A 13,372-nucleotide genomic window follows, 5' to 3' on the forward strand; every position below is an offset into this window, starting at 1 on the left:
CTGAAAGTTTGTGATTGTGATTTATGCACTTGCTAGCCCACAAACAGGTAATATATCCCTGAATAAATACTGAAGAAAACAGGAATCCTTGGTAGTGAGCATTACAGTAATGAGCATTACAGAGATGAAAGAATTAAAACAAATGTATACACAGCACCTAAAATTTGCACCTAAATGACCGATGTTCCTGTTTTGATGCTCTCACGACATCAGACTTCTTACTGTATTTGAAGCCGGAGACCAATGATTGTGTGAGGAATACATTTTCCACAAAATCCTCCGCATCTTCCATATATTTTAGTACCATCCTGGCAATTAGACAGAGAGAACAATCAACAAATGCAACTGAAGTCACAGTTGTGCAAAAAGCTCCTTGAGGTTTGCACACAGTACACCTTTTGACAAATTCTACCTACAAATAGTAAATCAAGAGACAGCATCAAATTAGCCAAATGGACACAGAGATCCTTTAACAGCACTGCCATACACCTTCTTTCCCAGCTTACCATCCAGTGTTGTCTTAAACTGTGCATGCTTGCCATTCTTGAACAACTGGTTTTTGGTTATCCACACAAATCAAGTTAGAGGTAATCTATAAAGATACTCTGTAACAGGGTATCTTTAATTAAATGCTTTTTTTGGGGAGTGTGGGTTTGGGTTTTGGTTGGTTGGGGATTTTTTATGTACTATTAGCTATCTTCAAAACTTTTAATAAACCTGATTAGTATATCAATAGGCTCTTAAAATCAGTAAGAGAAGGGTAGGCAGACAGTGCTGATCTGGACTAGATTCTGGGCAATATGATTAAACAGTTTTTGCATTACATCTGGAAGAAGACTTAGATGGGTCAGAGACCTCGGGCACTACTTTTGATTCACAGCTAGCTTTCACTAGAGACTCATCACTTGCACCTCTGGAGGCATAATGTTCAAGCCATAAGAGCAGGTAAAGGAAACCGACATTGACTTACATGGGATTTGTGTATATCAGCAGTTGCATAGCTGCCCTGAGCAATCCACCTAACTGTACTGGATAATCTCAGACCCGTACCAGCCAAGTTAATGCTGAACTGTCCCTAACAAAAGAAAAGAAAAAAAGGCAGAAGGTAACATACAGAACTGACAAACAGAGCTCAAAACACTAAAACACTTTACATTGGCATATTTGCACTTATCACTTAGGGTGTATCTAGGTAGACATTAAGTACTCACAGGAGTGTACTTAATCTGGGTTAGTGACGCTGCACTATACCCAGGACAGACACACACAAACAAGTCATTCTGCAGTAAGTGGCACTTGTGCATCAGCTGATCTGGAGCATCTGTCTGCAGAGTCTGAATACAGAAATAACATCAGGCAATTCTAATTATTTTAGCCTCATTTCTACATATTAAATTTTAATTTACAAAATGTACAAACTTGCAACATGCAAGAATTAAATACTTTCTTTAAAGTGCCTGAACTTTTTGGACATAAGATGGTCAGGACCTATTGCTATTTGGAAATTACAGACAAGCATTCCTTAGCCATCCAATTCTCTAATTTTTGTAAGCACTCTGTCCAAACATCGTCATCATCCATTTCTTTTTAAGTATAACAAATACCATAATTGAACATGAACATATGTGGAGGTTAAAACAAATAAATTCATTGCTAAATGAAATGTTTTGCAATACAAGCCACTCATAACAGTTTATTGATTCTAAAGTACTTGCCTATGCAAAAACACACTCTTTGAAGATTAGCTTTAAAACAAAGTCAGTTCATATGAGAATAAGAAATATATTAAAAGCAACAAGTTGCAATGCCTTGGTAAATCAACTGGGATACAGAAAATGATGAAACTGCATTTGCACCAGTGCAATGTGTTGGAAAGGAGTACTGCCTCCACAAAGAGCCGAATGGTCAGCTTAGGCAGCATTACAGTCAGAAAACTCCTGCACACTTCCATACAATTCACTGGAGGCCTGAATTTCTGTATTCAAACTTAATTAAAATTGCCAGATCATGACATCAAAGCTTTAGCAAAGATAACATTTCTGTTACTTATGCTAGCTTCTGTATTTTATTGCTTAAGATTGTCATAGTCAGATATATTTATATTTATGTTTATGTTTATATATAAATGTGTATGTGGGTATATGTATGTCTGCATGTATAAAAGTACAGCATTCAGCATTTATTCTTGTGATTCACTGGAAATCCTTCATTAAAAAAAAGTCAGTATTATAGCATTTAGTATGGCAGATTTGTTTAGAGAGCACTTCTGTGTAAAATTGCTGTGTTTATAGCACATACATAGTCAAGATCAGCTAATATATGGATAGGGTATATTCTTCAAGTGCCAAAAAAGGGGAAGATTTCCATTTAATGAATAAAGCATCTGGAGGAGATTCATATAAATGGTGTGGAATGCTTTCCACAATTAACAGGACCGAAGTAACTCCACTCACAGTGATATCATTTGGCAAAAATAAATGAGAAGTGCTATGTAGAATTATAATGACAGCTTAACAGCTCTCTGACGTGTCATGCAGCATACTCAAGGCCAGGAACAGATTACAAAGACTGACAGTGCAGGAATGGAGGCCTTTTTACTGCATCAGAAGTGTTAGTTTCAGTGTAGATCTTACAGATGGAAATACGTAAGTGCAAAGCCATATAAATAAAATGACTTCCCAACAGAAATTACAGATTGCAAGTAGATTTGTATTGTACTAAGCCCAAAGAGTCTGTAGGTTGAAGGTATGCCATACTGTAATGAACTCAACTGCTTTTCTGCCAGGGGTCTGCCTATCTTAGGCACTTCATTTGTACCTAAATTGTACATAAATAGTCTCTAGCTGCCCTTGAATGCATCCACCCATTTAGCCTGTCTTAACTTTAGGCACCTAGGACAGATGGACAACTAGGATTCACCTCAATGCAAGTCTGAGCTAGTCGATCTTATCTCCCTTTTAAAGGGAGTTGCAGAAAAAGAAATACGCACTTCCAGAGGACAGCTGACCTCATCCTAAAGTATCTAATAGGGTAAGACTAGTCAAACTGTTTTCTAGGGACTCCCATGTATGCTAATGGACTGCAAAGGCATCCTGGGTTGACTAGTTCAGACTAGGGCTGTGTATTAGCAAGGACACTGCAGTATGGGCAAGTCTGTAGAGAGAAAATGTTGGGTCAGAGAGCCCGATGTCTGTACACAGACTGGGGTTTTATTTTGGACTAACTCTCATCTAGACCTGTAGATTGAGTCCTCATTAGCAGTTAGTGTGCCTTAAGATCCTTCTTCTGGAGCTTGTTGTTTGACTTAGTTTCATCCAAAAGACATCTCGTTCATGTTTTTCAAGACTGCTCCATGACGTGAACCCACAAACAGTAAAATGGGACACTACAGAGGTTAATTTATAAAGCACCATCCAATCCAAACTAAAACACTAATGTAGAGACGCTTATGGATGTATGCATTTTAAATTATGCTGCTATGCAGGATTATAGGTAGTCTTCAAAGATATGAATAGGTAAATAAATAGGTAGTCTTCAAAGATATGAAGCATCAGGAGAGACACAGAAAAAAGACAAGAAAAATTCTGCAGGATTATAGAAAAGGAATTTTTCTCCTCTTCCTTCCTCACTGGTGGGGAACAAAGATTGAGAAGGGGTTAGGGAAAACAAAGAATACATCACATCCAGAGGGAAGGAGAGCAATACAGGAAATACATAGAAAGCTGGATATACATACATGAAGCCTAGAGGGAAACTCCACCCTCACACATATTACTATTATGTACGATTGTACATTAATATTATGTATAATTGTACATTATCTACCCCATTACATAACATTAATGCTAGGAAATATATTTAATGTATGTGCTATGTCTATTATTGTACACCTGGGCATACCTAGTAAAGAGTGGAGAGATGGTGCAACAGGAGAGAAGAGAGTAAGGAAAAAAATACCTATTCATGTCGTACACAGGCTAGACAGAATAGGATATGAGTTTAGAGCCTTATAGCTCTAAACCAGTCATATTATTACCACACACACACTTTTACATGCACATTTCAAGGAGATAAGAAATCATACGTACCTGTGGACATCTGGCAGCACTGTAGCAGTCTCCAGCTGTTGCAAAAGGAACTGCTCTCCCAAGTATAGTCTGAGCAAAAAGAAAATCTGTGGCTAGAAGACAGAAAATTACTCAACGCTGAATCTGCTGCATTAGAAGTTCAGGTGAAAACAGTGTGAAAAGGCATTAACATGGGGGAGAGGGGTTGGTTTGGTTTGTATTGGATGGGGGTTTTGTTTGCTGTTTGGAGGGGCTTTTTTTGTGTGTTTTGATTCCTTTTTTTAGAAACTACATTTTAAATAGTCCATTTTGGTCAATGCAGCATCAGTCCAACAAGCTCAGTTTTCTTTCTGAAATAGGTGAGGGACAGGAGAACAGATGTGCCTGTGGACACAGCTCCCAGTGAGCTGGTTGTGAGACACCTTGCCACCTACAGGCAGCGGCTTGAAAGTGCTGCAGGATTCCCTGTCTAGTCTGTCTGCCAACGACTGAGAAGGGACTAACTACAGCACAGGAAGACTTTCCCAAGAAATATATTCCAGCGACTAAAAGGAAATAGAATAATGGTAACAAAACCTTACAAACTGAGTCTAGTTCACATATAAAACATGAATTTGTAAGATTTGTGCCACTTGACCACTTGGGACAAACTAACAAGGGAAGTAGCGGCAGTTTCTCTTTCTTTTTAATTTCCATTGACTTCCTAAAGGAAATTAGAATTTAGTCTGCCCAAAACTGCACAAGTGGATCTATAAGTGGGTCAAAGTGGTAATTTGGTAATCATGACCATGCAGTCTTAGTAGAATGCTCACATTGGCTAAAACTGCCAAAATGCTTACTTTTTATTTGCATGGAAGCTACATCAAATCTTATTTTGCTAAAAACTGTGAAGCCAGCTGCAGGGTAATCATTTCGACAGGCGCAGTCTTGCCTTCTGCTTCTATTGAAAGGACATTCATATGGATTCTGCAGCCTAGAGAATGGAAAAGATTTAGTTTTTCTTTTGACATGGTTCCATAACATAACTTTATAGTGGAAAATAATCGCATTGCTCTATGCCACAAAAATATACTAAACAGTTACCAAACAAGAAGCTCAGCTATTAATCTTGGCTCAACTGAAATACTAATATGGATTGAAGCCATTTCACTGAAGTCAAGATAGAATTTTTTAATAATCATTTAGCGCAAATAACACAATTTTACCCTGGAAGTATCCACATTTCTGCATGTGTCTTTATATGCCTGGATATTCAAAACAGAAGATCACAGAAAAAAGTTCTATTCATCCGTTCTCAAAAAAGGTAAGTATTATTTTATTTGCTTTTTTTGGAAGGCATGAATGTACTTCATAAAGTTACAAAACCACTTTTTTACCTGAGTCCATATACTTCAGAAAAGTTGTCTGCTTCACCTTTTACCAATGTCAAATATTCTTTGGGACTCTCTAAGTGCATGCCCGAGCAATAAATCTGGAAGAGGAAATACAACCCTTTAGCAAGACCTTTATTAGAAAACTATTATTTCATAAAAATATGTGCTCATAAAAACTTATTAATATTAAAAGTACCTTTATCATCCTTCCTTTAATGTTAAGTAGGTATTCACCATCCTTTCTAATCCCTTTTTTAATCTGGATATCTTTGCAGGTCGTAAGAATTTCACCTTCAAAATGAATTATTAAATCATATTAATATTTCATGGATAGAACTTAGGTTTAGGACTTCATTTTGCATAATTGTGCTCCAAACGTATTTATAGCTTTTATGTAAGTAACCTGGAAAAACATTAACATCAGCTGAAAATTACATCTGTCACTCACATTCTTCCTCATGGCAGATCTTTCTGGCATCTGGTTTTAAATGTGGCAGGCACAAGTCACTGGATAAGCCATTTTCAGTCATACATTCTACGGTTCTATCCTTTACCCCCACTCCGCAAGACACTGAGCACTAGACAGGGATAGACATGAAGGGTTAGTTTAGAAGGTTGTAAATAATTAACGTAATTATGTCAGCAAATAAGTCTTGCCATTCATTTATGTTTAAGGCAACTATCAAAAATGAGCTTGCACATCTGTACTCACTTTGGTCCACTTCCCCACTCTCCAGGTAGCTGCTTGTGAACATCCTTTGATATTACATTTATAAACATATGGGGATGGTTCTACTGGGCATTCTTGGTATGTTACACTTCGAAGGCCATGGACATGCTGATTTTTAACAGAATGGATTCCAACACAGTACGTGATCCTCTGCTGGTAACCAAATCCACAGCTGGCTGAGCACTAAAATAAATGCACGGGTATTATTGCTATGGAAACTGAACCTTTCTGCAGCATTGTGATTACAGATAAGTCAGCTCTGATACTCGCTTTGGCTAAACCATCCAATCTGATTGATGGGTGCCATCTCGGGGCTGGTACATCAGTGTGCAGAAGTAAAGGTCTACAGTAGTGATGCAGGCAAGGAGATGGAAAGTCCCAAGAGGTTCCAGAGCAGTTCCCTCTCAGCTGCAGTACACACAGAGACATGCACACATAGGTAGTACAGATGTGTAAGGGAAATAAAGCACCAATCCATCAGTTCACTGAAATCAAGGAAAATATTTTTGTTTACATCAGTGAGATCAGCTTGCAAGAGAGTTTCCTAGGAACCAGCAAAGGAATCCTGTGGTAGCGGTAGCTGTCCTCTAGCTGGTGTTCATAGGTCCTAGGGAGGTGCTACCAGAAGACTGGTAACAGTCACTACAATAAATCACCGCTGATTGGAAGGTTCAGTGTAGAGAAAGTTTACACACCCACGTTCAGATGAAAATACACTTCTTTGGTTTTGCTCTGCACACATAATACACATTTTACAGCAACATATCATTCTTAAACATAAAGTTACATACAAAATGTGCAAGCAGTATAATTAGTTTACCTGGGACAGTTCTCCTGTAAACACAACATATTTAGAGGGAGCTATCCTGCAGTTTTTGGTTGATGGAGGCTTTGTGGCAGGATCACATAAGCTTTCATCCACTTGGAGCTGGTTTTCATCCACACACTTCACCTTGCGGTATATTTCCTTTCTTCTGTATGATGCCAAGCACTGCGAGTGAGAAAAAACAGTCACAGTTTTTGTACCTAAACTAGCCATTTACAGAACAAAGTTTTTTGCTCATTGACACTCACCAGTAAAACCAAGACAGCAACACCTTTTATGACATCTGCTATCAGAGACAGACTGAATTACTCACCGAATCAAAATCCTTTACTTTGTTTTCAAAGTTTACATACCTCCAATAAACTGAAAAAACAATTGTGTATAATGACACAACACTGTAACTGTTGGATGAGACAGACGAGAAAATGAAATTGTCAGGCCAGCTCCTTAGTATGAAAAGGGAAAAGCCAAAAAAGAATTTCAGTGAACTATAAAAGGAATAAGTTGGTCTTGAAAATAAAACAAAAAGAATCCCTGGAAGCACATACATGATATTACATTGATAAGAGAAAAGAAAATGAAAGTGCCGATTAATGACGCCAATGGCAGCTTTGGGCAGCACTACCTATTGAGCCTATGCCTTTGCCCTGAGTGTCCTCAGACCTCTCCCCGTGGCAAGCTGGTGGGTTGGAGAGTCATCACAGTTCTGCCAGGGCAGAATGAGAACCTTGCTGCCAGAAAAGTAAAGGTAGAGACTAAGTAATACATATCACCAGCATACATACCAACCCAGCTACGGGTGCCTCAACCAACCTGTTTGAACCTGCTGTGATAAGAAAGGAAGGCTTAAACACACAAACTCTAGTCTCAGCAGAGGCAATAACCAGTAATAACACCTACTGTAGCCAGACCTGAACCTAACTTAATAGTAATTTGGACCCACAACAATTAGAAGACTCATCAGGGTCTGACACATAGATCAAATCTATTGTTCAAATTGTATTATTGACTCAAAGAAGCAACTTGAAGTACAAAATGCAGGTGTTGTACAGTAAAACAGGTCTGCCAGAGGAAACCTCTAACTTTATTGAGTTGTTGGACCTTGAAAACCTCAGAGGATGGAGACTGAAATTCCCTGGGCAGCCCGTTTTACTGCCTGAATTGTCTTCATGGAGAAAATGTTTTTCAGAATATTTGGTTTGAACCTCTTTGGCTTCTTCAGCTTCATCTTACTCCTGTTGCCTCTTGCCTTCCCATCATACACAGTGGAGAGGCTGGCTCCATCTTCTTGGTAACTTCCTTGCTGATACTGGAAGGCTGCTGCTAGATCTACCCAAAGCTGTCTCTTCTCTAGGCTGAACAAACCCAGTTTCTTCAGCCTCTCCTCACAGGGCAAGTGCTTCATTCCTCAACCATTTGGAGTTCCTTTGCTGAATACGCTCTAGTTTGTCAATCTTTCTTGCACTGGGGAACCAAACTTGGATGTAGAAGCTAGACATGGTCTAACAAGTGCTGAGAAGCAGACGATGATGATCTCTTTATCTACTGGCTGTGTTTGTACAGCCCAGGAGGCTGCTGGCTGACCTTGCTGCCAGGACACACAGCTGGCCTACACTTCTACTGCCCACCAGGATCCCAGGGCGGTTCATTCATCCCTGGCCTGGGCTGCTGCAGCAGTACTTCCTTCCCAGGAGTAGCATCTCATGAAGTTCCTGTGGGCCCATTCCCACAGCCCATTCACGTCCCCTGGACCAAAACCTGATGAAAATTCTCTTGCATTAGGTAGAAGTAAAGTCCTAAGATCTCAAGGAGAAATTTAAGCACTGACTCATGTTATTAAGTGTTTATAATGCCCAGGTCTTGCTGAGTGATTGCATTCTTTCTTGAAAAGGTGAGGTGACAAAGAGAACAGCAGGAAATCAGAGAGAGCAGTGAAAGTAAATCAGTGAGAGTCTGATCCGTTCAGCGGATCCACAAGAGACTGTGGCCCAGCAAGGGTAGCCATACAAACATTAAGCCTTTAAGAAACCCAGTCACTCAGAGAATGAAAATGTGTGGACTTGTACCAAGGAATGGAGTGTGGATACAGTTGGCTGGTGTAACTTACAGAACCCCCCGATCTTTCAATGACATAGAGAAGCTCAGAATATTAGGCACATAAGGAATAACCCAGTCATGAGGTAATGGGGACAGGCAGAGAATCCTTTTCATTATAGATCGGAAAATATATCAAGTTGGAAGGGACCCTTAAGGATCACCAAGTCCAGCTATGCTTTATATATTAGTCTTGTAGACATTCTTCTCTTTATTAGGTAGGAGAATGCTGGCTGCCGCCATCAGCCAGCCTCCCAGCTGCAAGCTGGAGAAATGCCAGATCTGGAATGTTTTCTGCTATGCTGTGACTGGTGAGGCGAGGAAATGACACACAAGCACTCAGAGCTGAGACAGCTGGGCAAAATATTGCAAGTCTGATGGAGGACGTGCTGCACTGGGAGTGGAGAGCAGATGGATAAACACTTGAACTTAGTATTAATACTAGATGTAAAGGGCTACATATGAATCTAGTGAAAGAAGGGAACCAAACACAGGAATTTCAAGCAAATGGCAATATCCATGTGGAAGAAGTTATGAAGATGTAGTGAAACACAATGCATTTGTAGTGGAGAACTCCAAATACCCAGCTGGAATATTCAACTGTTGCATAGGAAAGGAAAATCCACCCTCATTCTCTGAAAGTGCGTATTTGTGCTAAAAGGACATTCTGAGCCACTTCTGCTAATTCCTGATTTTTATAGCTTCATAGGAGAACATTTGGAAGAAACACATATTATCAGCTTTCCCTTGATATAGCTTAACAGAGGAATATGTAAGTCCAAACTGCATTAATACAGTTTTGCAGAGCACTGACAAATTATTCATATATTAATTATTCAACAGTGATCATTTCTACAGATTATGTCCCTGAGACTTTTGAGTCTTCATAGTCAAAGCTTCAGGAGAGAAATCTAATGGTCCAGATTATTAGGATCGCACAACTGCACCAGCTGGGGGATTGTTTCATGTTGCAGTAAGAGTCAGGCTCTTCTGCACATCCTTTCACATATTATAAATAATTTTTGGTCTTTGTATATGTGTATGTTTGGATACACAGATAAAAAAGTTACTAGATTTTTAGCATGTAGAAAATAGTCATCACCTCTGATGACATACTTGGTAGGAGAATGCAGAGTTTTATTTTGCTTCTTATCTTTTCTGGTAATCTTCCATACTAATCTTCATGAAAACACTGAAACACTGTTGACCAAAGGTTTTACCTCCCAGGTTTTTACTTCCAGCTGACATTTCATTTGTATTTCTATTCTTAAAAAGTGATTATTTTTTTAAATGACATTTCATTATTAGATTCTATTAGTCATCTTATGCACTACGTAATGAACTTTATATTCAAAAGTTAATTCATATCCAAAAGGGAGGTGAGGGGGAATAAAAAAGAAAACTTAAGACATCACTCAGTTACTTCACACAAGTTGAAAGCCTTACTTACCTCTTGCCATTCATCTGCCAACCACTGGTACTGCATGCAGGCAGGCAGCCAGCAATGCCTCCTGCTAGCGGGACGACTGTCATGATTACACATTGCTTCACTCACTGGACCCAGGCCCTTCAGCTGACAGTAGATGTCCCTTTGCTGAATTCCCACTCCACAGGATACTGAGCACTAAAATTGGTCAAAATTAGTTATGTCAGTGTGAAATGAGACAGTTCCCAGAAGGTGGTGTGATTGCCATTATTACAAGTGATGAGGTTGTTGTTTAAAATCTACTTCCCAGCCCCTACCACGCTAGTGTTTCATTGTGCCTGAAGAAATTTCTGTTGCAAATGTAGAACTACAATTAAAATAAACATTTTTAAGAAATATGGAAAATAAATGCATCCAAGCTAGTTATCTTAATTCACAGTAGGAACAACCACTATGGAGATACTCAAAACAAAAGTTTAAACCATTTCTGTATTAGAGGCTGACAGCCTTGTCCATTGTTTTAAAATGCAAATATTAAAATGAAAAATCTCTGTATTTCAGGTTAGAAAAATTGTGCAGTATTTTGAGGATACTTCTCTTTCTTTTGTAGGTATTACTAAAGATTTCGAATCCTGAGGAGCTTAAAAAGGCTCAGATCCTTCCTGCCACATGCCTCTCTTCCTCCTTTCTGGGCACTACAACACCAAGGCTTGCTGAGATAGACAGCCCCCTTTTACCCCAGGGAGAAGCATGATTAGGTCCTAAAGCCTACCTAAAGACTCAAGCCTCATCATAAAATACATACTGCCCTAACAAGAGTGCTCAAATTGTGGAGAGTGGTAGTGTCTTTACCAATGTGGGGAATTCTATTCTGAAAGAGTGAGTGAAATGCAAAATATTGCCATGCGCTCAGTTACACACAATTTCACAATGAGGCGAGAGATGTTTTACAAGACCAAACCTGGGAAAAGGGCAGGATTTGTGCCCACAAGCCTTTTTCTTGTCCTTCTCCCACACACCTGGCTTTACCTTAATATTCAGGCTAGGATAGCAACTACAATGATACTACTGAACTCACCACTGAAAGTAAGAAGTAAACTTTAAAAATTTACTGTTTGAATTTATGAGGTGAATTGAGGAAAGTCCTAAGTACCTACCCAGTCCAAGGTCCAGATTACCAAATACTTTCAGTTTTCATATATATTTAGTTTCATTTACTTTTAAAAGAAAGAAAACCAAAATATAATGGATCATTTGCTAATTTGTGTATTTAATCGTGATGTGCATAAAACCCCCAAACTATCCTGACAATTATTTCCATTGAGGCACTGTGTCATGAATATGATCTGGTCTTGTATTCTCACAGAAAATGCAATTACAGCAAAGTTTACATACTTCTTTCCATCTGCTGGCCTTCCAAGCAGGACATCTTCCAGCTCTACATATTTTGTATGTCCGTGGTTTTTTCAAATGCCTGCAGTTTTCTTCTTCTATTTTAGCTTGGAAGCTATTAAAACAATGCACATCACGAAACTTCAAACCTTTTCCACAGGAAACAGAACACTGAAAAGAGAAGTGCATTTCATTACTTTATGAAAAATCTCAAACTAATGAGAAAAGCAGAAGCAGCCCTGGCCTTGCCCAAAATGGACTACATAGTTATAGAATAAGTTTCTGTATTATGACACAGTATCTACCATACGTATCTGAAATTTCTGTGTTAGTTCTTGTCTACTGTTACTGATCAGATGCAAAACATCTCTCGCTTATTATTAATTCTTTGAGATTGTTATTGACAAATACCTGAACTCAGCCATCCATACCCATGCAGAAGACAGCCTGATACTATGATCTCACAAGAACATGCTCTAGCAGCCTTCTTTCCAGTACATGTATCGCTATTTTCATGTAAACACGATGCTTATCATAAGCATTAAAGAGAGGAAAATACATAATCATGGCTGTGCATGTTTCTGGCTATTAGGCTACAAAGTCGTGTTTGCTCTGGCACCTCCCTTCCATAAGCTTTGGATATCTTGCTGTATCCAAAGATACAAAGAGAAGAGGCATAGACACTATAGGTTCAGGTGCAGTCCATGGTCTTGCATACAACAGATATTGGGGCATGGTTTTCCCCTTCCACCCCAGTATTCTGTTTCCTTCAGAAAGTTGATACATACACACAACAGGTTCTAGAACCTCCCTCCCCTCAACCTAAAACCACTGGGCTGCAGTGGGTGCGAAACCCACCCCAGCAGTGTGCACTAGCCATGACTAGAGCATGTCTGACAGATGGGTCTCTTCTGGCAAAAGGGCCATTGCTCTGCTAAATTGCTGGACTGCTGTGAGACTTTTGTGAGGGTTGATTTTAATTCTTTAAATCAGGACTCTCTTATTCACCTGCAGTGCAGAGCTGCAGGTCCTAGGGAAAGTTCAGTCAAGCAAGGAACATCATCCTATCAAAAAAGTTTTGATCAGTGGAGACAATTGCTTTTCTGTCTGCAAAGAAAACATGCCTTATTTGTTCTAGATTTCCTCCATACTTTTACACTTTATTCCTACACAATCAGGGAGAGAATGAATATTAAAATAAAAATTTAATATGTAAGTGGATGTGTAAAAAGGATATAAACATAGACTTTCTTCAAAAGCAATGAAGAGATTTCTCTTCCTTTTATGTAACATTTTCATCTTGGTCCCTAGCATTACGTGCTAACTTAACCAAGCATTTTTAAATACTTGTATCTTCCATTTTCAGGAAATGAAGCTCAGTGCCTACAGCTTTCAGTAAAAAACTCAGCAAATATTTGCCTGAGAAAATAGCTGGAGAATATTTGTCAAAATACAGAACAAGTG

The 13,372-nt window shown here is 39.0% G+C and overlaps 1 protein-coding gene across 1 annotated transcript in view; it reads right to left on the minus strand.

The window, feature by feature from the left end:
* Positions 1-222: 222 nt before the first annotated feature.
* Positions 223-13,372, minus strand: part of ADAMTS20 (ADAM metallopeptidase with thrombospondin type 1 motif, 20) — a gene marked incomplete at both ends in the record, with an annotated part of 86,716 nt that continues 73,566 nt past the window's right edge. Inside the window, 11 exons of the mRNA XM_010011191.1 lie at positions 223-308; positions 971-1,075; positions 4,089-4,180; positions 4,907-5,040; positions 5,444-5,538; positions 5,637-5,731; positions 5,889-6,018; positions 6,153-6,353; positions 6,991-7,161; positions 10,541-10,714; positions 11,912-12,079. Of these exons, the coding sequence (XP_010009493.1) occupies positions 223-308; positions 971-1,075; positions 4,089-4,180; positions 4,907-5,040; positions 5,444-5,538; positions 5,637-5,731; positions 5,889-6,018; positions 6,153-6,353; positions 6,991-7,161; positions 10,541-10,714; positions 11,912-12,079 (1,451 nt within the window). The remainder of the gene's footprint in view (positions 309-970; positions 1,076-4,088; positions 4,181-4,906; positions 5,041-5,443; positions 5,539-5,636; positions 5,732-5,888; positions 6,019-6,152; positions 6,354-6,990; positions 7,162-10,540; positions 10,715-11,911; positions 12,080-13,372) is intronic.

This window comes from Nestor notabilis, unplaced genomic scaffold, assembly GCF_000696875.1.
Source record: "Nestor notabilis isolate BGI_N333 unplaced genomic scaffold, ASM69687v1 scaffold10993, whole genome shotgun sequence".
Classification (NCBI taxonomy): Eukaryota; Metazoa; Chordata; class Aves; order Psittaciformes; family Psittacidae; genus Nestor; species Nestor notabilis.